Source organism: Erpetoichthys calabaricus, chromosome 9 (genome assembly GCF_900747795.2).
Source record: "Erpetoichthys calabaricus chromosome 9, fErpCal1.3, whole genome shotgun sequence".
Classification (NCBI taxonomy): Eukaryota; Metazoa; Chordata; class Cladistia; order Polypteriformes; family Polypteridae; genus Erpetoichthys; species Erpetoichthys calabaricus.
The window spans coordinates 44893344-44914037 of record NC_041402.2 but is presented as its reverse complement, the minus strand read 5'-3'; the positions used below and the strand labels follow the sequence as shown (position 1 = coordinate 44914037).

The window sequence follows — 20694 nt, the reverse complement described above, 5'->3', positions numbered from 1 at the left end:
CATCCTAAAAAAACTTTGACTTGTTACAACTTGGTGCTGTTTTCTTGTGCATAAAAAGACACCTGTGATACTGGGAGTATTGGACTCAAAGGATGGAAGCACCTGGTGATCAAACTGGATGGCACAGCACTGATAAAATGCCCAGTAGTGGGTTGGCGGCCAGTTGGCCAAAGACTTCAGAACTGTGACTGTCTGACTTTGTGTTTTAAGTGACCGTGGACTTCCCAGAGGTTTCATTTCTCCTGGGTTGCTGCTAACTGGATTTTTGTTTTTGTTTTCCACAACTAGCCAAAGCTCAAAAATTAGTTAGTGGAAAGCTATTGTTATGCTCTATTTATGTGCATTATTTTCAAACGACTTTGTTTTCCTGATTGTTGAAACAAATTTGTGTCTTTTGGTTTAATATGATTAGTAATTTGAAAATTCTGAAATTACATTTATCTGCAAACTTCGTATGGTGATCTGAGTATGCACTCAATGAAGAGCACTGTACCAAAATAAACTGAGTTTAACTGAAAAGTAAGCAAGATGTTGTTGTTCTTTATTTCGCCTTATACAATTTCTTGTATTAGGAATTTGTTAGTTTAAGCATACCCCTTGGGGTCAGAGCGCAGGGTCAGCCATTGTACAGCACCCCTGGAGCAATTGAAGGTTAAGGGCCTTGCTCAAGGGCCCAGCAGAGTAGGATCTCTTTTGGCAGTGACGGGGATTTGAACCGGCAACCTTCAGGATACCAGTGCAGATCCTTAGCCTCAGAGCCACCACTCAGCCCAAATGGTCATGATTTTTCATACTGAAAAGAGATTATAAAATGTAATCCCAAAATGTATCTAACATTTTCAATCAGTGTTTAAATAAAAAATAATTGCTGTGTCACTATGAGCCAAAGATCACACTGTTAGCATTAAATGTAAGGCAGGCAGCAGCCACAGATGAGGTGCAGTTCATAAAGAATATAAACAAGATTTCATTGAAAAATGGAGACTGTTGGTGCACTGCAGTTAAATTTTCAATTAATGAAACCGCAAAAGCCTTCTTTCACTTGTGAAAACAGCAGGTTAGACAGTTTCTTTCAGAATCAAATGCAGAATATTTAACCTTGCCTTCATAAAAAGTTGGCTCAGATATTGTAAACTTCTTCTTATTGGTCTTTCACATTACAGAAATTAGCAAAAATGGTAACAAAAATAATGAAAGTGCCTAATATCATCTCTGTAGCTTCAGCATTAGCCTATACAAATACATATTAGAATTCATTTGAAGATGTTTTTACTTCTTAAAACACCTATACATATAAAAACTTCTCAAGTTTAAACCCAACTGTCGCCTTAGGTGAACTGATGCTTGCCAGTGTTTCCTCCTAAGATAAATTTAAAAAGATGCGTGGAATGGGGCTGAATTCAGCTTTTAAGTTATTACTTATTGAACAGCAAATACTTACATGTCATTCTGCATGGGGCCATAAAAATTCTTATTAACTGCAACAATTGTTAGCACAATCAGGGCAGGAACACCTGAAGAAAGGAGTATGAGATGACAAGGGGTACTTATTCCAGTCCTAAGTCACTATGTATACTGTATCATTTGCAATTAGTCCTTAATATTCAAATTCAATGGTTAACAGGTGAAGTTAAACTTAAGTTACACTTATCTAACAGCAGGCTTTATGGCAATAGTTTTCATTTAACAACACTGTTGCCCTGTACACTGTGTGTCAATAAACTGAACACATAAACACCACATAATGGCTCATTGTGAATCTGTGCAAAAATGAAGCAACAGCAGGCATAAGCCTTAATAAATCCTAACTCTCCCTATGTATGTATGTATGTGTGTGTGTGTGTGTGTGTGTCTGTATTGTAAGTGTGGCTGGGAAAGCACACTGTGGCAAATAACCAAGAAAGGTTGGGGTACTGGCTGGGTAACACCTTTTAATAATTAAAACAAAAAAGACAGCCATTGAAATGATTCAAAACAAAAATGATACTGATCTGTTTTCTCTCTCTGTGAAGACAAGTATATGATAGGAGCACATATATTGTCAAGCATGGCACTGATGAGGTAAGCATTTCCACCTTGGGATGAGAAGAGGCACTAACACTAACATTCAAACTTTGAAAAAAGTATCAAAGTCTTAAAGAAATACACTGGTCAGATATTTTTGATGTGGAAATGACTGACAAGCAAAGGGGTGGATTTAAGAGAATATCTTATATGACACAGGATAAATATTAAAAGCAGAAGGAAATGTAAAAGTCTCTGTGATGGATTACTCATGGGATTAGAAAGAAATTAATAAATGGAGCACTACAAGAGAGTAAATATTAATAAATTCAATGCTACTTGTGCTGGGTTGCCGGGACCTTTGCCTGGCTGGGATACCCTTGTGATGGAAGGACCAGGGGAGAGGACATGTTCAGGGTAATACCTCCCCTGGAATACTAGAGGGCAACCCACAGCAGGGCCACAGGTTTGGAGCTTAGAAGCTCAACCCTGCTGGGGCCCATGGCCACCGCCAGGGGGCGCCTGGACAATAGCTGAGCTCTGGGTGCTGCCAGAGGAAGAATTGGGAGCACCTGGAGCACTTCCGGGTGCACTATAATAGGGGCCACCTAACTCCATTAGAACAGCCAGAGTCGAGAGGAGATGGACGAAGCTTGCTGGGAGAGGAGTGGAGGCGGCAAAGAAGGAAGAGAAGAAGAAGGAAAAGGGACCTTGTTGTGCTTTGCCCTGCAAGCATTGTGTGCTGGGAACTGAAAATAAAACGTGTGTTGTGTGGAAACTCGTGTCTCTGCCCATCTGTGTCGGGTTAGGGCGGCTGTACGCGCTCTGCTGGTCCACATACTCACTACAGTTCCATGCAAAATTTTGGACACTTTTGGCCTAATCACATATTTTGCTGATATGTGAAGTAAAAAAATGTATATTAATGTACAGATACAATTTAAATGCTAAACTGAAAAAATGTAAGAAAAAAAGAGTAAATGTGGTATTTGCAAATATAATACTGCTTTTAGAAAAAATCATAGCTTTCAAAACATTTTTGTAGCCGGCTATGTGTCTGTGAATTGTTGCTTTGGACATTTTTGCCGTTCTTCCTTGCAGATCACTTCCTGCTGTGAGAATGTCTTGTGTGCAAAGCACATTTAAGAGCTACTGTACATCTAATCCAACTTTTTCCATGAAACTGTGTATACAGTATGACCAATAGTTGAAGGAGAAGTTAGAAATACTACTAGCTTCAGTAGAAGGCTGATTTTAGAATCAAAGTAGGATTTTTTATTTTTTCTAAGTAATTTAAAAAGTTAAATAAGAATTTCTCTTTAGCAACAGACCAACAAAGTTATAAGTGTAGATTTGTATGATGATGTTGGAGGAGACAATGAGACAAGTTGGTCACCAATTTAGCATACACATCAGACACCAGCTTGTGTGACGGAACCAAGTGCATTGTTTAAACTTTAGTCATTTTACCTTTTAATTAAACATCATAAACCTAAGCCAGGTGATACTTTGATTCATAGTGACCATCTGATAAACAAGAAGTGGTAAATTGTCAGGTGTGTTTTTCATATTTTAATATTAAGAAATCTAGGTAGGTCAGACAACACTTTTTATTTATTGTAGACTTACCCCAACCCACAAGACAAACTTTAAGAGTGTAACGTTTGATGTAGGTAGTAAATGGTCTCCATATAAGCAGAAACATCTGAAAGGCTTCCAGGGCCATCCAAGTGAAAGAGCAGATGAGGGAGAAGTGCAGGGCCAGGCCAGTGGTGGTACAAAGCCAGGAAATATTCAGAATAGCTGGTATAGCAGCACTGCAGAGGAATCCCACATTCAGGAGGAGCAGAGCTCCAGCAAGATTGAGGTGGATGAACCAGGACTGGCGGAAAGAAGGCTTTTTCCTGCAGAAGACAGATATTGTTTTTTTTAACCGCCTCACAAATGATCTATAGCATCAGTAATGATATGTCGAGTATAGGCCCCATTATTTTTTCATCCTCATCAAAGAAATCTCCACAGCAAAATGTGAGGAGTTTAATATTTTAAAAGAATGATTTTTTTTTTTTAATGTTCATATTTCTACTACATTAGGCAGAGACAATCTACAGGGGAGAAAGCAGTAATTTTCAAGAGCTCATTCTGACATGGATTGTGCTGAACTTTATGTCAAACTTTGTCCCAACAGAACAAATGACTCCCCATCACGTGCAAGCACTGGTGGGCCCTTCCTTGCCCTTCCACATTTTATTTCACATCAAGAAGCTGATACTTTTATTTTTAATTTTTGTTTGGTTTTCCAGTTTAACGTAATTGAAGCTCACTTACACAAACATAGGGTGCACCAAAATGACGACAGTCATAAAAAAAGCAGATATCCCACAGCCAACAGAAGTGATGTATGTGAGGATTTGTTTGTTGTTTGAGTCTACAGTTTGATGAGGAGCCTGTTGAAATGATCCATGAAAAATTACAAGATATAAATTATAAGCATTTCTTTGATTTATATTAGTTAATTTTCTTTGGCAAATATAAAAACCAGGAAAGACATTTCTTTTTAAAAAAAAACAAAAACAACTCAGCTGATTGAATACTTAAGTACAGTACTGATATTCAATGTTAGTGTTAGGCACAATTGCTTTTGGATGTGCTTTCAGTAGCCTTGGACATTAGACAGGTAAGCCAGTTCAGCCTTTTCCCATTTTTTTACTTTGAAGGCCATTCCTAAATCGTACTCCAGGCAGGTAGTTATGTTCAGAATGTGGTCTATAATGAACTCACTCGAGAAGAAGAGATATATTATAAACCTTGTCTTGGAAAAACTACAGTACTTTGATAAAACTCTTGGAGAAGCGGAGTACACACATGCAAGCTCGATCATCTTATAATTAATCATCTCTAATTATCTTATTGTCTTATTTTAAATTAACAAATAGGAATCAACTTTTCTTCTTAAAATCAATTCTAATGTATCTATTTTCAAAAGACAAGAAATGAAAGGTAATTCACCTACCATTAGGACAGCAAAATAGGTGAGATGAGTGCAGCTACAAACCACTGAGTTATTCTCCACTAAGGTGTTGCAGCCAGTTTGATTCCAGACACCAATATCTGGGAGAACATTAATATGGGGGCACATTAATAATAAAATTTACCAACGACGCATTTCTAAAGTCCAGAGAGTAGCCAGAAGCTGCAGGGAAAGAGAATCCATCTATTTTTGCCCACTTACTGTAATTACAACTAAAGGGTGTCAAAAAGTGTAACGGACAGGGACCTAGTCTGCCACAGGAGAAGGAAAAAATTATTGACAATGAAACTTTCTACGAGCAGGGTGGGTTTAGCCCCTATTGTAACACACACCAGCAAAATATGCAAGTTTTCAGTTATTGATCAGTGAAACTCTTTAAAAACATGGCAGCAAATTGGGCAGTTTAACCTGAAGGATATAAACCATAAACATCATAGAAAACAAAAAGAAAATAATAGTAGAAATGTGTTGCAGATGTTGTCTGTGCCAATAACACACTTCATCCATAAGGTGATAGTGGATTGCATTGCCATGTTCAAAAGCAAAGGAGAAAATTTCACAGGATTGAGTTTTGTGGAGATCCTAAACAATCTATATACCTGTTAAGAGGTCCCCTCAACAACAACACATCTGAGGAGGGAAATCACTATGCCAAGTTTTTGCAATCATATAATACTGCATATGAATACAAGACACACAATCTGGTATTTACCATTTGATCCTTGACTCCAAAAAACACATTTTAAATGGGCATTTACCTAAAAGAGAAAAATACATGCATTACATATAACGTGAAGGTGTTATTTGAGTATTGAGTACTGAATTGCAAGACAGTTTCTATCATTATTGTGCTTCTCCTCATTCTGATAGCATAGTGTTCAGTTAGAAGGGATTTAGTCTGATAAACTGCACCCTAAAACTCTGGGTATATACAAATTGTTGACTTAATCAGCTCTAAATAATTCTGCACTGCAAGCGGAAATGTTTAGAATAATAAAAAGTACAGCTAATTTTAGAGGTGTATAGCTTATCATTCAATCATCCATGAATTTCTTGTACCTTTGTATACTACCACAAGTTTATGGCATGTAAGAGGTTATCCTGGCACTATTAAACACAAATTCTGGATTGGCACACCAGTACATTAGTGGGCACACTTTCACACCCACTCCTACTGGAATCACTTCCAGACATCTGTCAGACTAGCCTGGGGTGAGCAGAAAAAACAGAGGACTGAGGGAAACATTTGGAAACATTTCACACACATAGGAAGACCAATGATCCCTCCACATAGTGAATAAGCAAGGTCATAGCATTCTTCTAAAGGATTATTAATTGTTTAATTTTGTACTACGAAACATGTTAAGTAAATTTTAAAAATTCCATTATTCATTTACACAGATAGTCATGCTTTGTCTAACAGTTCAGAGCTGTTCTTAACATCTAATTGAGCTCCATCATAAATCTGGTAAAACATTGTCACATGGAGAACTCAGGAATTTACATAAATTGCACATTTTGAATTCTGAAAAATTCTAGGCTGTCTATATAATTTATCTATCTATATATATATATATATATATATATATATATATATATATATATATATATATATATATATATATATCTACATATATATATATATATATATATATATATCTACATATATATATATATATATATATATATATATATATATATATATATATATATATATATATGTATGTATGTATGTATGTATGTATGTATGTATTGTAACAAGGCGCTAATGTGCGCCCGGCACAGATTCACACTAGAGGCACACGTATAAAATAAACAAACTTTTTATTTTCTTCAACTGGAGGGCACGTGTCCCCCAGCCACAACACAGTCCCAAAAGCACCACGTACACCACGCTCTTCTTCTCCTGCCCCACCACTCCTCCCAGGCAACCTCGTCCTCCTCCACCCGACTCTGGCTGCTGAGTGGTGGTTGCTGGCTCCTTTTATTGGGCACCCATAAGTGCTCCAGGAGCTTGATTGCCGACATCCAGCTGCACTTCTGGGTGTGGCAAATATGTTGCCCATATGGGCTCAGGAGTCCCAGCTGCAGCACCCCCCTGGCGGCACCTGCGGGACCCAACAGGGCTGCACCCAACTCCAGTTCCAATGGAGACCTGCCAAATAATCCAAAGAGTACAGAACACGTGTTTTGCCCTTATTGGGGCTCATCAGGTGTACACATCATCGCTTCCACTTACGGGCATCGAACCTTAGACACCAGTACCTGAGGCAATGCCTCTGGTGATGTGCCATGGCAAATGGTTTGCTTACTTGACAGGGTGAAGATAAATATATATTCATATTCAAAGTTATTAATAAACCAAACTAATTAAATATTCTTAATTCAAGTGCCTAATATCCCATTTCAGAATAACCTGCATCTCTAAAGGAGTTCAAATATTAAAGAAAGGAAAATATTTTCTTATGAAATATTTTATTAATTACATTTGAATATATACAATACAGCATAAAGCTTATTACCTACAATATTCACTTCACTTCTCTTGTTTCTGTTTCTTTAAACGCACCACCTCCCACCCTGATTTCAGTTTCTTTCTGATTTCACCTATTTTTGCAGAGAGAATTTGGTATTGTAGAAGACAGCCTTAATTGCAAAGCTCCTGAAGAAAGCCTTAAAATCATTTTAAAAATCAACAATAGAGCATTGAGTGTAAAGCATGAAGAGGAAATTAAAAACAGCTGTACTTACTAAGGGTGCTCTGGGATTGAACTTCAAAACCACAGGTTTGCTGAGGTTGGTAACAACTGCATTTTGTATTACGACGCCAAACACTAATCCATCAATCACTTTGGTTCGGCTGCTATCCTGCAGGAGAAAAGTTCTCAAGTTTAAATTCACAAGTAAGACTAAAAAAAAAAACAAATTTTTTTTTTTTTTAAAAAAAGGAGACCTCATCTGATCATAAGTTTGTAATATCTATTTTTGTAGTGTTTTCTGTAATTTTTTTATTGATTATTATTGTTTTTCCACTAATTTCCTATCGACATTATTAGGCTCAAAAATCATATTACAAGTAAAACCTGATAAAAAATGTTTTAATCATTTCAACAATCTTTACAATATTATAATGGACACTTCCACTCCAACCCTATGTAGTTTGTGTGAAGAAAAACTCATTTTGAGGTAACTCCTTGTGCAATCTATATTAAAACTTCAGAAGAGAAGACAACAGAAGCAAAGGCCTGGCAGACATTTTTTACAGCAGCACTAATGAATTCTTCCAAACTTTGCACTATTCTTTGCTGGAAAAATTTTATTTTTATTCCAGCTTTAGATAATAAAATACATTGCTTTTGTATTGAGTTATGAAAGGTGGGTGTTCCAAATGAACAAGAGATCTCAATTCATTTATCATTGTATAATCTTTACGTTATCCCATCTAATATTAGATAGTAAATCCAGTGGTGTCTGACAAGTAACGTCATTTTTTCCTCAGAATGGTGTTAGTGCGGGACAGCTCCAAAACATTTCACCTAATGAAGCCAATGCTTGATGGCATCATTCACAAATAGATTCCTTTCCCTAATATATTTTAGATAATTATAATCTTAAAAGATGTGTGCAGAGTTTAGTTTTAAGCTGATTTGAACCATTGCTTGAACATTCGGAAGAAGTTGAATGATGTGAATGACTGAATTCCAGAATGAAAGGCCCTTTTCTCATCACTGCCTAAGATCAGCTGGGGGTATGCACTGTAACTTTTATCACCTTAAAGTCTGGAAATTCTAGTAATATCTTCATTATTACTAGCCAAAATATATTCAAACATAGATATTGATGGAAGAATAGGGAAGTTTGGGTAGCCTTCCTGCGACAAACTTATACATAAAAAAAAGTATTGCATTGATGGACAATGATCAAAGGAATCACACACTTTGTCCATACAGAGATCACCAAAGGCCCAAATATCTAATGAATTGCAGAAATTTGTTAGTTAAAGTAGGCTGGAATGTATATTTATCATTCATTTGAGGAGCTGAGAGTAGCTACACTGGATCCATATTCTAAGTGAGTGTAAAAATTTAGACAGATAGCAAACTGCTGATATGTATTTATGGCTGAAGCAAAGAGTAACACATATCGACAGGAATTTGGGTGAGGACTGCTTTAAAAGGTTACTCAAGCAGCTGAAGTTCTATTACCTTCTGGTTCCTACCTTAGTTTCAGAGAACAAATACTGTATTCTCAACTCAGTAGTAAAACATAAAATGTAGATAATACTACATTACACTTTGCTTTACATCTTTGCAAAGTCATCTTTTCATTACACAGCCATTTTGTGTTTAAGATAAAAATAATTACACTTGTGTATAATTCTTGAAAAAGGACTTGTGTATACCATATATATATATATATTGTCGCTGGTGGCTGGGGGGGCGATGTGGCTGAGACACCCAGGAAGACCAGAAGAGGTCTTACACCCTCCTCAGACCACGTGGGGGCAACCGCCCTGGTCTCTTTGGGGGCCACGGGTACAGAGCATGGAAGCTCATCCCTGTAGGGGCTCGTGGTCATCGCCAGGGGGTACCCAGATGCCTTGGGAGCCCTGGAACTCAGCACTTCCGCCACAACCGGAAGTGCTGGGGGCAAGAAGAGCAGGGACACCTGGAGTGCTTCCGGGGATGCAGCTGGCACTTCCGCCACACTACGGTGTGTCGGTGGGAGATTGCCGGGAAACACCTCGAGCACATCCGGGTGATTATAAAAGGGGCCGCCTCCCTTCATTCAGTGCTTGAGTCGGGTGGAAGACGGACGAAGCTGGAAGGCGAGGAGTGGAGGCGGCCTGAAGAGACAAGGGAAGAGTGTGAGGGCTGGATTTTGGGGGAGTTTGGGGTTGTGTGGCAATTAAACTGTAAATAACAGACTTGTAAATAAACGTGTGGTGGTGATTAACATCATGTCTGCCTGTCTGCATCCGGGCCATAGACCACAATATATTTATATATATATATATATATATATATATATATATATATATATATATATATATATATATATATATATTCACGGCATTCGTAGTCTGTGTCACAATCTGATTATATGGGTGGTTACCTACCAGGTAACCACACGCCGTGGCGCAACGTTAGGGGCATCGACGTCCGAGGTTCAATTCCCGAGAGGGAGTGCATTAGAGTGTGTATAAGACAAGGATATGGTTTCACAGGACAGATAATGCAGCCAATCAATCAATCAATTGATAAGTAAATAAATAAATAATTAAAAATAAAACTTAATAAGTGCATCGGAAGGAAGCAATGAATTACTTGAAAGCAGTGGGCAGAAAAGACCCCCAGAAGCACTTCTTAGCACACTGTGATGGAAAGAGCCTGTGGCTTAAACTGTTCCAAGACAGCGCCTCCTGGAGGGGATGGAGGGGATTTTTCATGATGGCATCTAATTTTACTATATAACAGCTTCCAGTTTGTCCATCCTGTCATGGAGCAGGCTTTCCTGATACGTTTGTTCAGGCATTGTGCTTCCTTTGTACTCAAGTTGCTTACTGAGGAGACTGCAGCATAGAACACCACATTGGCTACTATGGAGTGGCTGAACATTTCCAGCAGCCTGCTGCACACATCAAATAACCCGAGTGTCCGTAGCAAGTACAGTCTGTTCTGGCCCTTCTTGTATAACACCACTGTGTTGTTAGACCAGTCCAGTTTGTTGTTTATGTGAACCCCCAGGTACTTGTATTTCTGCCCAACTTTCACATCCTCACCCCTGAATGGTGACTGCTCTCACATGCTTCTTGGCATGCCTCAAGTCCACCACCAGCTCTTTTGTCTTGCTTATGTTGAGTTGTAGGTTGTTGTCCCTGCACCACAAGAGAAAGTCCTCCACAGACTTCCTGTACTCTGACTCATCTCCATTATCAGTGCTGCCTATGATGGATGAGTAATCTGAAAATTTCTATAGATGGCTACCACCGGTATTGTGCTGAAAGTCTGTAGACGGTAACCAGAAAGGGAGACAGGACTGCTCCCTGAGGTGCTCCACTATTACACTCCCCCATTTCTGACACACAGTCCCTCAGCCTCAGACACTGCTATCTGTTAGGCAGTCCATGATTCAGGAGATTGTGGGAGCACCAAGCATGTTAACATTAATATTAAGTACATCACACAGGTGGTGTGGTGATAGTTCTACTGCCTCACAGTAAGGAGATCATGGGTTCATGCTCCCTGTGGTAGCACTTTCAGTAATTAGAAAAATGATATAAAAATATAATAAATTATTATTATTTGTACATTTTCTTGTGACTGTAATTACATGATATCTGAACTGATCTGAAACATTCAACAAAAAGTGATCTAATTTAGTACGACATGTGTGAGAGTTGACTAGCAAGGGAAGGTTTTTCTTCAAATTAATTCTGAACCCAGAGATCCTGTAAAATGTATCCATTAGATTTAATAATTGGCACTGGTGAGTTTCGATTCATGATGAAGAGTAATACAACATGTCATCAGCATAGAGAAATACTTTTTGGTTTAATTAATTCCTTTGTGATATTATCTCCTTTATTTCTACCTCTGTTTGAAGAAGGATGGCACACGATTCAATAATATTTACAAAAACAATGCTTTTGAGATTAGCAAGTGGACATGCCTACCACCCTCCTTTCTTAGTAAAACTGTTATTTTGTTTAATTTCAATTTTATTTATTAATTTTTAATCAGGGTAGTGCAACATTTTGGAGACACATTATTAAATATATATAGGTTTATATATTGAATGTAAAAGTTGGGCTATCTCATCAGTATCTGTGAAAGATGAAAATTAATTCATTATTAAAAACAAATTGGAAAAGAGACATTTTGCAGTTTTCCAGATGTACAGCTCAGCAACTGAAATGTTACATTTCTTATTTTTCATTTTATTTTTTGAGTGTGGAATTAACCTTTACTTGCTTTTTTCTGATTTAATTTTATTATCTTTAAACACACAAAAAATATTATTCACCAGTTATATGCTTAATATTGTAAATGTGTAAATGTTGTACTACTCCCAGATATAAAAAGTAAGTTTTATTGAATTATATCTTGTAATTAGTAGCTTAGTAGTAGTAGTAGTTTACAAAAGTCTCATAAATCTTTAAATATTTCCTAGGATTCTGAAAAGTTCCAGTGCAAGATTTTTTTTCTAACAGATTAAAACATTCTCAACACCACTTATCCACCAACATTATTTTACCTGAAATAGTGATGTATTCCAGATTGCAGCAAAGAGTGATTTAGTGTCATTTTTTAAATTCTTATAAACTTCAGAAGGCAGAGTGACCTCAGCTGTTAAGTTCTTAATAGCTGTTACATTGTAAAATGCCTGAAAAAAAATGAGATAATGGTGATTTTGAATGATTTCAACAAAAGTGGATATTTTAACAGGTAGTTTACTCTGCCTCCTTGGAGCCTGGAGTACAGGGGAATCCATAAGAGAAAGCATGATAACATCCATCCATCCATCCATTATCCAACCCGCTATATCCTAACTACAGGGTCATGGGGGTCTGCTGGAGCCAATCCCAGCCAACACAGGGCACAAGGCAGGAAACAAACCCTGGGCAGGGTGCCAGCCCACCACAGGGCACACACACCCACACAAGGGACAATTTAGGATCGCCAATCCACCTAACCTGCATGTCTTTAGACTGTGGGAGGAAACCAGAGTGCCCGGAGGAAACCCGCGCAGACACGGGGAAAACATGCAAACTCCACGCAGGGAGGACCCAGGAAGCAAACCCAGGTCACCTAACTGCGAGGCAGCAGTGCTACCACTGGTGGTTGTCTGGCCCAGATTGATGATTATCTCTTCTGATTAGGCTGTTATATAAAAGGAACCAGGCACCTTTGACAGGCAGTTTATATTCTTTATAAATAAGAAGAAGTACTTAAGTGGATGTGCTTTATTTCTGAGGGCACCAAAGCTTTTAATAGGGTGGAAGAAGGAAAAGGCTGTGAAACAGCCACAACCACATTTTTGATTCTTTATACAGACTGAAAGATAAGAGCCGTGTCTCCTTAACTCCTAGCTGAAGCACCGTTTCTACGTGTTAAAAATTGGAATGACTGAAATAAGGCCACTGCCTTTTAGAGAGGCAAAGTCTGTTGAGAGCTTGTGTGTGCCCCCATACTGGCACAATGAAAATTACAGGATGTACTGTTCAGACTCTGCTTTGCACTGAATTGTTGCCAAGTCTCTTGTACTTTAATCAATAATAATAATAGTAATTCTTTACATTTCTATAGCACTTTCCTCACTACTTCAATTTATAACAACAAAAGATCAAAACAATTTACCCAAGCACTTAATTTAGAATATGTGCAGTGCCATAAGTGCAATCTTCTACATTTCATTAGCTGATGGATGGCCTGGGAGTATCTTTAGGTTCTGATCAAATCCGTTCTTCAAAGTGCCCAATGCTCCTACTATAACTGGCACAACTCTTGTTTTACAGTTCCAAATCCTGCTTATCTCAGTTTCTGGGTCATTGTATTTATTGAGATTTTCGGATTCTTTTAGCATAATGTTTGAATCATCTGGAACAGCTATATCAATCAATGGGAAATTTTTTTTTTAATCATGCAACACAATGTTAGGATGATTAACTAAAATGGTTCTTTCAGTAATTATTGGTATGTCCTTCATGATGATAGTATCGGTGACGTTAACAATATGGTCGGGCTCATGTTCATAATATTTATCTGGCACTTGAACCCCCATACAGTTGCACATAGTCCAGTGTACACAGCTGGCCTCATTATTATGTCTGTGTGTGTATTCAGACAGGGCAAGTGTTGTAAAGCCTGCAACAATATCACCTACTAGTATAGAGAAATGCCCATTTAAACGGTCTCAGTGGTACAATGGTAAGTCCGTCTGTTTTGGTCACATTGTCAATTTACGAACCTCTGTTCACTTCTTTCTTTGTATGCCTTGTTGCCTTTTTTCTTCGGACATTCCAGCCCTTTTGTGGACACCAGACAAAGTGATGTTTGGGATCCATGGGCATACACCATAAGGTTTACTATCTTATGCCAGCCACTTGCCTTTCTTCAGTGGACATTTCCACCCTCTTATGGATGTTGGACAACATTCAACCTGGGCATGGGCATGGACGCTAGACAGACGGATGTCTTTATGCTTTCAATATATGTGGATGTGTTCTTCTGCCCTGGTGCATAATATACATTTACTGTCTACTGGCGGTTTCAAGATATTTCTCCTGTAGTATGTAGCTTTGAGTGCCTGGACCTGAGCTATAATTATCAAGCTCTCTATCTTTATTGTTATTTTTATTATTACTAAGTTCATCTGGAGTTTTGTCTTCTGCATCTGAGTTTTACTAATTTATCTTTTTTGATTTAATATGGGCCTGTGGTAGGTTGTTGGGTATCATCTGATGTTTTCCAGCGGACACGATCGAATCGCTTTTTTCAAAAGCGAGTGGGCATAGTGGTGACTCTGAGGCTAGGGATCTGCACTGGCAATCGGAAGGTTGCCGGTTCGAATCCCATAAATGCCAATAGGAACTCTGCTCTGTTGGGCCCTTAAGCAAGGCACTTAACCTGCAATTGCTGAGCACTTTGAGTAGTGAGAAAAGCGCTATATAAATGCAAAGAATTATTAAACTATAATAGTAGTATTTCATGAAAGCTTTCTATTCACTTCTTGCAAGTTTTCAAATGTTGTTATTATACAATGTTGAAACACAATGGATGCAATTTGGCTTTTTTTTACCACTGATCAACTGAAGACTATTTAATGCCAAAGTGAAAACAGACTTCAGCTACAGTAAGTGATCTAAATGAATTACAAGTATAACACATAAAATAATTGATTGCATAAATGTTTAGATCCTTTTTTTTTTTTTGCAAAATTGCTTAAGCTCTGTCAGTTTGCAAGTGAAAAGCCTTTAAACAAGTCAGACTGAGATCTGAATTCTGACTAGGCCACTCCAGTACATTAACATTGTTGTTTTTAAGCTATCCCTCTTAAGCTTTGGCTTTATGCTGGAGGTCGTTGTTTTGCTGGAAAATAAACCTTCTCCTAAGGTGTAAACTTTCTCATACACTGCATCAGGTTTTTCTCCAGGATTTCATTTTATGTTGCTGCATTCATTTTACCCTCACAAGCCTTCCAGGGCCTGCTGGAGAGAAGCATCCTGATATCATGATGCTGCCACAACCATGCTTCATAATGGGCATAATCTGCTTTTGAAAATGTGCAGGGTGGAATACGACAAGCATAGCATATAGTCTGATTGCAAAAAACATACCACTTTTGGTCTTGCCAGTCAATAGAACCTTGATCCAACTAACTTCAAATTCTCCCATGGGTCTTCTGTTTTTAAATAGTGGGTTTCTCTTTGTCACAGTTCCATAAAGCTGTGATGGATGAAGCACCTGGTCCACAGTTGTTTTCTGTACAGTCTATCCTATCTTATCCACTGCAGCTTGTAACTTCTTCAGAGGTATCTTGGTGGCCTATTTCTCTAGTCATCTTCTTGTATGATCACTCTGTTTTTGTGGATGGCCCGCTCCAGGCAGATTAACAACTGTGCCATTCTCTTTCCTTTTCTTAATACTTTATTTAAGTGGACTTGGGTGATATTCAGGGACTTGGCTACTTTCTGTCTCTATCCCCTAACTTGTGCTTTTCAATCCTCTGTTCACAGAGTTGCTTGGAGTGTTCTTTTGTCTTCATTGAGCAGGTTAGGTCAAGACTGGTGATCTCCATTGAACTATTTACATGACTATTAAAACCAATTGACTCCACCACTGATGATTTACGAATGCCATATTAAAGGGGTGAGATTTAATCAATTATTGTGCTTTATGTTTTGAATTAATTTAGAACACTTTGCAGGCAAGCTAAATCCACTGTAATTCAATGTTGTAAAAATAATATGTGAAAACTTCCCAGGGGTGAATACTTTCATTGGCTCTGTATGAGGCAGTAATACTAGACACGGCACCACTGTGACAAATTGGGCTTACCTACAATATGTAACATGTTATGTCTTTGTGAGCAAAGTACAACACATATTTAAAAAAAATAAAATAAAAAGAATTATGAGTAAAATGATACTTACGTTTTCTAAGTCTGACCCAAACTGAATGTCTGAAGAACTGGACGTACAATTTTTTTTAACAGAGACAATCATCTGTGGTGTTACAAAAGCAGTCACTTCGTTAGGGAATTGTGCCTGAAAAAGCATGTCCTCCAACTGCTGAGTAATTCTAAATTGAGTAGAAAACCACAATAGAATGTTACCTTTAGCTCACTATGAATACATATTTGGTTGATGTTCTTATTCAAGATAACTTACAAGATCAGGATACAGTTCAATATTTGTGTACATTTTTATTTATTTATTTATTTGTTGGTTGGGTTTTTTTTGGCAATTGCCACAAATGATAGTTAAATGACCTGATTGAGAATCACACACTGAGCCAAGGAAGGGAAGTAAGCAGACCACCCTTGTGGTTCATAATCCAGGACCTCAGTCGCTGCATCACACAGGGTGCCTTGGACTCTTGAGACGGTCCAGGTTAGCTGCAGCTAACCCTACTAACTAACTAACTAACTAACTAAATAACTAACTTTCTCACACCCAAAGATAAAACCAAGATGGATTGGACAATTAGAACTCAACGCAGGCAATAGTTGTTGCAAAAATTCCTTCAGTGCTTTATTAACAAATCATGTGCAAACAGTGCAGTGCAGATACTTTTAGAAATAAATAAATAGCCCAGCCCAGTTTTATACTATTAGGGATTGCTGTGGTGTGGATTTTTGTATATAAGTTGATAAATATTTTGTATGTCTTTATTTGTATGTTAGACAAAGCAAATGTAATATTAGTGTTACAGGGTGTTATATCATTGAAAAGAACAGCAATGCTTTGATGTTTAACTAACCACTCCCTAGCCAGGACTGAGTCAAGATGTGAATTTATTTGAAGGGTCAGGGAAGTGCCTCAGAATGGTTTGGCAAGTGATTCTCTGCAGGACAGAAAGACAACCTAGCAGGAAAGCCACCAAGCTGGAAAGCTTGAACTCAAAAATGGTTTTGAGGGCAGGTGTGAAAGGTATTGTTTGCCCCCATTGGTCTGAAATATGGCTATTTGGGATTGGTTTTGAATCAGAAGCCATTCTGTAGCACAGCACCCTATTGGCCTTAGGATATAGACAGAATCTGTATAAATTTGGTCGCTTGACCCCTTCCTCTCTCTCACACACACTATGGCTGAAGGAAGACCGCACTGAGAAGCACAACTCAGCAGCCATATTGAGAAAGGCAAGTGGCCTATCCTGAAGAATGCAGACTTGAAATGATGACTTAACTAGAGACCTTTAAGTAACTACAAGTCTGTCTGCCACCTGACACTACACATCAGCATTTATCAGGTTGTATGGTTGCAAATATTCACATGTGCTTTGCTTATTGTTATTATTTTATGAATACTATCAATAATACATTATTTAAAGTTATATCTTAACTCCTGCTTGTCTTTTACTCTATGTAATTGCTTGAGGTTATACATGTAGAAGTGAAGGTGGGGAGAAGTAATAAAGTACAATGCCTTATAAACAGTGGTAAGACTATGGGATTGGAGGCGTTTCAATAAAGTCTACGCAATAAAGAGTACAAAAGGGGAAAATAGAGAAATATAGAACTCTCCCAAGACAAAACGGGGATGCAGGTGTGCTGGCACCAATTACAGACCCCAGAGCACTACAACAGGGTGACCTGATTTGACAGGCACTTTACAGCACAATCACAGTAAAATCCTGTCCAATAATACAGCAAGCAAGCAAATTGCTACTCAAATACACTTTCCTTCCCACAAGTTATAAACACGACTCCTTTAATTTGCATGAGTTGGCATGGCCAGAGAATTACATTTTGAGAGTAATTTTCCCAAATGGCTAAAGTCTGAGGGTATCACTAACAGAACAATGCCTTTAAATTGATTTTTTAATATAATTTTTTTTTCTGCTGCTCATAACAAGAGCCCATTTGGTCATCTGTGCTGTATTTTTTTTATCTTTTCGGGTGAAACAATATAACTGACAGTGAAGGGCTGTTTCCACATGCATCTATAAAGGAAAAAAGTTTAAATGTTATTTCTTTAACGAGCAAGAAAAAAGGTAAGAGACGCAATATTTTGGCTGTATAGTCTTCTTCTAGTGTGTCACTGTGACGTGTCTTTTTCCTATGTTTTTGTTCAGTATAGAAATAACCTTTTAATTTTCTTTCCTTATATGGAAAATATAACACTGCTAAACCGAAGCAATTCAATTACAAACATCCTGGTAAAATAACACATATTTTGTTCTCACAGGACCCCTCTTTTTAAAAAAATATGTTGTGAAATTCATAAATGTTTAAACAGCTTAATTGTTTATTATAAATGTTGCAGTTACATAAAAATTACTGGAGGCTTTAAACTTGGTATTGTCTCAAAGAACAGAAGCGATCGATTGTTTTAAATACGCAGTATTTTCCCTTACCTTCTACTATATTGCTTTTTTATATCTTTAAAAATATTTTTAAAATTTTGCTACATGTTTACAAAGCATCAGCCAACAGTAGTTGAGTTAATGCAAAAATACCTTATTTGCTCCGCTTACCCCACCTCTGTATTCCTGTTACCCATTTGTGCTTTACTTTTTCGTACAGGCTGTTTAATTAGCCATAATTTGGTTGATTCTCACTGCATTGTTCGATTTTTATAAATAATTGTGTAGCAGTTGCTGTGTATGACAGGTCATTGGTTGAATGAAGTCTAACTATCAGTGAAATTGATGAGTTTTAAATTTTAAATGAAGCAGGATGTATAACATTACATTCTCGTTAGGCTGGAAGGAAAAAGAGGTGATTTCATAGGCTGAAGAAATGCAAAAAAGACACTTTAAGTCTTTACAAAATCGTGCAGAATTTTAAGAAAAAATAGCCCAAAATGAGAAATCACACCCAAGCATTTTTTTATGCACAAAGGATTTAAAAATAGCCCAACTGGCCATGAAACTGCTCAATCTGGCAATTATGTCTGCACAAGAATGTAGAATCAGTCGATTACCCCATCAGCACTCTGGAACTGCTGAGCCACACACACATCTACACCCCTCCACCAAAGCCTCAGCACTCCTTTATTTATTTTAAAGCACGCATCACCATGGACTTCACTCCCTATACCACAACTCTTTGTTGCCTCTGCTACTTATGAGACATGAGAATGCTGCCTGATGTACTTTACAAGGGAAGACTTCCTAAGGAGAGCCTGTTATGTAATATGAGAAACCCAACAATTAAACAGACTGACATGAGCACAGATGATGCATGTGTGACTAATGCGTTCTCATTGATTTTGTACCAATGCCTTCATATTAAATAAATGTACAGTTTATGTTACATATTGCATCAAATTTCATAGAAAATTCCATCACAAAATCAGAAAAGACCAAAAGAGTAGTGCATTATTAACTGAAGTAAAGTCATATGGAAAGACAGATGAGTGAAATAGCAGTTTGACTTTGCATAGAGTTTTGTGACACTGTCTCTAGAATTTGTTTTGCATGCAATTTTGCAATTGTGAAATATAAAAAAAAACTCTTTAAAATGAAGCTTTAGGAGATTTCAAAGTTGTTTGATGTGAAGAACCAGGATTACTACTCCATGAGGGTCATTTCTGTCTTAATTTAACTCTATTTTAAGTTTTGCCATTTATTTCTTGGCCTCAAATAATTGTTAATCTGTTGTTTTTATGAGTTTGTAAAATCAAGAAATTCCATAAATATTTCATTTATTTCCTTTGACGCGTTTTTATGAATGTTTTTTTTGAATATTTTCTCCTGCAACACCATATTTTTTATATAAATGCCACTTTTTTATTGTAGTGTTGCTAGGCTTAATGGAGGTGCATGTCATGTAATTTTATCACCACAAAGCAATAAAGGTCAGCATGACACATTTCTGAATTATCTGAGTGCTCGGATTTTATTTCTAAGAACTTGGCTCATGACTTATTATATTAGTTTGGTCTCCTGGTTTTGACTTGTGTGTGTTGGTTTCCTGACTTTAATTCTTGTCTCTCATAACAGCTAATTAATATCAGTCATCTTCCTGGCTCCTGACTCTCTTTTTACATCCTTTTTGAAACAGAGTTCTGCTTCACTGTTGAGTTCTGTTTAAAATATTTATTTGCATCTGCTTTAGCTTGCTTTTCTGGTGTCATCTTCTGATCCTTAATCTAAAGCAACTGTAATTACTTCTTCTTGCGCAGTCATTGCAACTTCACAGACGAAACCACAGTCTCCTTCTTTGTCCTCCCTCCAATGCCACCCCAATCTCCCTCTGCTCCTTCCTGGTGGCTCAAGATGATCTCATTTGCCTTGTGCTCTGCCTTTCTGTACATTTACACCATTGGGTCAGCCCCCCTGTGCTCTTTTCAGGTTTGAGGAAAAACCATCTGCAGTTACTTTCTCCATCTCTATAAGATGGTCCAGGACAGAAACCTTCCAGAGACTCCATAGGTGGCCAATGGATTTTAGCAGAGAAGAAGTGCACCAGTAATGTATGCAGTTACATGC

The 20694-nt window shown here is 37.6% G+C and overlaps 1 protein-coding gene across 2 annotated transcripts in view; it reads right to left on the bottom strand.

The window, feature by feature from the left end:
* LOC114657533 (adhesion G-protein coupled receptor G5-like) overlaps positions 1 to 20694 on the bottom strand; it is a 52119-nt gene that overhangs the window by 12251 nt on the left and 19174 nt on the right. For both annotated transcript variants that reach the window (XM_051931646.1, XM_051931645.1), the window contains exons 5-12: positions 16191 to 16338; positions 12293 to 12421; positions 7787 to 7903; positions 5748 to 5793; positions 5018 to 5115; positions 4333 to 4451; positions 3634 to 3908; positions 1442 to 1514 (exon numbers count right to left, since the gene is read on the bottom strand). In XM_051931646.1, coding sequence (XP_051787606.1) covers positions 1442 to 1514; positions 3634 to 3908; positions 4333 to 4451; positions 5018 to 5115; positions 5748 to 5793; positions 7787 to 7903; positions 12293 to 12421; positions 16191 to 16338 — 1005 coding nt within the window. The remainder of the gene's footprint in view (positions 1 to 1441; positions 1515 to 3633; positions 3909 to 4332; positions 4452 to 5017; positions 5116 to 5747; positions 5794 to 7786; positions 7904 to 12292; positions 12422 to 16190; positions 16339 to 20694) is intronic.